At 50.3% G+C, this 4010-nt stretch overlaps 1 protein-coding gene across 2 annotated transcripts; it reads left to right on the top strand.

The window, feature by feature from the left end:
- The first annotated feature begins 360 nt into the window (after positions 1 to 360).
- LOC119319191 (serine/arginine repetitive matrix protein 1-like) lies at positions 361 to 1562 on the top strand. Of its 2 annotated transcripts, none has more exons than XR_005154382.1 (2): positions 361 to 883; positions 975 to 1562. XR_005154382.1 is itself a non-coding variant. In XM_037593676.1 (2 exons), the coding sequence occupies exons 1-2, from the start codon at positions 455 to 457 to the stop codon at positions 1415 to 1417; spliced, it is 804 nt and encodes a 267-aa protein (XP_037449573.1). In that variant the 5' UTR covers positions 361 to 454; the 3' UTR covers positions 1418 to 1562. The 2 variants fall into 2 exon arrangements, 1 of the variants encoding a protein (XP_037449573.1); XM_037593676.1 differs by having other exon boundaries at positions 1043 to 1562.
- The last annotated feature ends 2448 nt before the right edge of the window (positions 1563 to 4010 follow it).

Below are 4010 nucleotides of genomic sequence, written 5' to 3' on the forward strand. Positions count from 1 at the left end.
TGAATTAAATTCAAATGAGTTTGAATTTATATCTTTCAATGTTTGCCTTTTCTAATTTTCTCGGACCGAGCATATTTTTGGGAGTCCAAGAAAATTAACCACATGCCCAAATTCTTCCTCTAACCTTCTCTTCTCTCTTTTTCTTTCTCTTGTTTTTCTCTGTTTTTGTAAAGAGAAGAATTAAGAGGGAGAGAGAGAGCCCAGCCTGGCCAGTTGGGCCTCCAGCAGCCCCGTCCCACCAGTGGCCCAAGGCCCAGCCGGCCCCTGTCTATCTAACCCTAGCCTCGACCCACATCTCCCTCGTGCACCCTCTCTCTCGTTCCCTCGCGCCGCCAGAGACCACTCGCTCGATCCCCTCGCGCTCCTCTATCCTCTCGCGTGCCTCCCTCTCCTGCGCGGTCGCCCGCCGCAGCGCCGAACCGCCGTCCTCGGCTACCCCATTCCCGCGCGCGCCATGGCGCCCTCCAGCTGCGTCGTGCCCGTCGTCCGCCGCCGCCTGGCCCATTCGCCCGTCTCCTCGCGCGCCCACAGCGCCTCACCGGACCCGGGGAGCACCGCCGTCGCCTGCAGTCGCCGGCGCCCACAGCTCCTTGCCGGACCCGGTCCCCGCGCCCTCCTCCCTCACCTGCGGCCTCCTCCTCGTCGCCCCGCGCCTCCCCGAGAGCCACCTCCGCCTCGACTAGCGCCACCCCTCCGTCGTCCGCTTCTGGCGTCTCCGATCCTCCTCTGCATCGACCTCCCCTGCGCCAAGCCCTGCCACCGGCCTACTACCTCGCCTCCTCAACCCGAGCTGGCCAATATCCGGCCATCTTCGACACCTTGGGGTCGCTGGCCATGGACGCCTCTACTCCATCGCCGGATGGCTGCTTCTCCGCGCGCCTCTGTAAGTCGTCGTTGTCACCGCGAGCCCGTGCCCGCTTCTTGCCACTGCTCACGCACCGCCCGGCCTTGCTGCTGACCAGAGGCCTTTTTAGCTCGCATTGTTTTGGATCGACAAGGACGAGTACCACAACTACAACCGGTGTGTGTTTTTTTTGTCAAGTCCGACTACAACAAACGACTACGCGACGAGACGCCAAGTACCACTACGACCGGAGACCTCGGACCCGTCAAGTACCCTTTGGATGTGCCAAGTTCCACGACGACCCAAGTACCGCGAGAACATTTGTACCTCTACCGTCGCCGTGGATCCGACAAGTACCCCTACAACAAGTGTACCTCTACCGCCGTCTTCGGAATCTCTAAGAACGTCAAGCACCCCTTCGAGATGACGAGACCGACAAGTTCAAATGACCCCAAGTACCTCTCCGAAAATGAGATGTATACCGCTATCGTCGCAAGAATCGAGACCGACAAGTCCGAAGATGCAAGTGCCACTCCGAACCATGTACGACGACCGTCGCAAAGACCCATGTAACGCAAACGTCAAGTTCAACTACCGTTGCGTGAACCGCTACTTTCCACAACGACCCCGTGAACAACTACTTCCCCTTTGACACATGTACCCCTACCGCCGAACTCGATCTGTTCCGATAATGCACGCTTCGAAGGTATAACCTCAAGACGACGTCCGTGAACGAATGCTTGCGATGTTTGAGATGCTCGTGTTTGCACCGTGTCCAATTTGTCACTCGTTCCCTTGTCGCCAATTCGTGGGACACCCGGAATCCAGGATCACCCCACCATCTTTAGCATGTTCCGAACATCCGCTCCCGTCACTTTTCCTTTTGCACCGGTATCTCCGTGAGCTACCGGAACCGTTTTCGTTGCCGTGGCACTCCCTTTCTTTCCACCACAGTGACAAATGCTTCTTAATACTTTTGTCAATTTTTAATAAAATTTGCATAAACTTGCACATGTCATCCGCATCATGTTAACAACATCAAGAATGTTTAATTTGTTGTTTGCATTAATTTGCTAAATGCACATGGGGATTTACCGGATTCGTTGTTTGTTATATCCGGCCCCATTTAAATTGTTTAGATAGTATAGTTTTGTTATGCTTCACCTCTTGCCATGTTAATCAACATTTAATTTTGTTAGGTACTTAAAGGAGATCCAACTAAATAACTTGTTGTGGTGTTTCGTCAATATGCAACTCATTGCATATTGATCTCCACTTCATTTGTAGAATTGCTTGTGCACTTTGCCATGCCATGCCTCTTTAAACCGGACATGCATCATACTTGATTGTGCATCATGCCATGTTTATGTGATGGTTGTTTATTATCTTTGTTTGCTTCTTTCCGGTGTGCTTCTTCGGGTTAGTTCCAATAACGTCGCATTTGTGAGGATTCGTTCGTCTATGTCTGTTTGTCTTCTTCATGGACTCGTTCTTCTTCCTTGAGGGATGTCAGGCAAGATGACCATACCCTCGAAATCACTTCTATCTTTGCTTGCTAGATGCTCGCTCTTTTGCTATGCCTATGCTGCGATACCTACCACTTACTTATCATGTCTCCCATATTGTTGAACCAAGCCTCTAACCCACCTTGTCCTAGCAAACCGTTGTTTGGCTATGTTACCGCTTTGCTCAGCCCCTCTTATAGCGTTGTTGGTTGCAGGTAAAGATTGGAGTTTCTTCCATGTTGGAACATGGATATTTTGCTGGGATATCACAATATCTCTTATTTAATTTAATGCATCTATATACTTGGTAAACGGTGGAAGGCTCGGCCTTATGCCTGGTGTTTTGTTCCACTCTTGCCGCCTAGTTTCCGTCATATCGGTGTTATGTTCCCGGATTTTGCGTTCCTTACACGGTTGGGTTATAATGGGAACCCCTTGACAGTTCGCCTGGAATAAAACTCCTCTAGCAATGCCCAACATTGGTTTTACCATTCGCCACCTAGCCTTTTCTTTCCCTTGGGTTCTGCAGACTCAAGAGTCATCATTATTTTAACCCCCCCCCCCCACGGGGCCAGTGCTCCTCTGAGTGTTGGTCCAAACTAGAGCCCCTTGCAGCGCCACCTCAGGGAAACTCAAGGGCTGGTTTTAGTTGTACGGACTGCTCATCTGAGTGTGCCCTGAGAACGAGATATGTGCAGCTCCTATCGGGATTTGTCGGCACATTCGGGCGGTGTTGCTGGACTTGTTTTACTATTGTCGAGGATGTCTTGTAACCTGGATGCCGAGCCTGATCGGATTGTCTTGGGAGAAGGAATATCCTTCGTTGACCGTGAGAGCTTGTGATGGGCTAAGTTGGGACACCCCTTCAGTGATTTGAACTTTCGAAAGCCGTGCCCGCGGTTATGGTCAGATGGGAATTTGTTAATGTCCGGTTGTAGAAAACCTGAAGTTGACCTTAATTAAAATACATCAACCGCGTGTGTAACCGTGATGGTCTCTTCTTGGCGGAGTCCGGGAAGTGAACACGGTGTTGGAGTTATGCTTGACGTAGGTTGTTCTAGGATCACTTCTTGATCATAGTTTTTCGACCATGCTTTTGCCTTCTCTTCTCGCTCTCATTTGCATATGTTAGCCACCATATATGCTAGTCGCTTGCTGCAGCTCCACCTCATACCTTTACCTTACCCATAAGCTTAAATAGTCTTGATCGCGAGGGTGCGAGATTGCTGAGTCCCCGTGACTCACAGATACTTCCAAAACCAGTTTGCAGGTGCCGATGTTACCGAGTAGGTGACGCAACCAAGCTCAGGAGGAGCTCGATGAAGATCTTGTCCTTTGTGTTGTTTCGTTCTAGTTGATCAGTAGTGGAGCCCAGTCGGGACGATCGGGGATCTGTGTAGCATTTGGGGTAGTCTTCTTTTATTTTGGTTCCGTAGTCGGACCTTGATTGTATCGGATTGATCTAATGCTTTATTCATGTATTGTGTGAAGTGGCGATTGTAAGCCAACTATGTATCTCTTTCCCTTATGTATTACATGGGTTGTGTGAAGATTATCTCACTTGCGACATTGCTTTCAATGCGGTTATGCCTCTAAGTCGTGCTTCAACACGTGTGAGATATAGACGCATTAAGGGCGTTTCATCCATATGGGTGGTTGCT

This window comes from Triticum dicoccoides, chromosome 6A (assembly GCF_002162155.2).
Source record: "Triticum dicoccoides isolate Atlit2015 ecotype Zavitan chromosome 6A, WEW_v2.0, whole genome shotgun sequence".
Lineage (NCBI taxonomy): Eukaryota > Viridiplantae > Streptophyta > Magnoliopsida > Poales > Poaceae > Triticum > Triticum dicoccoides.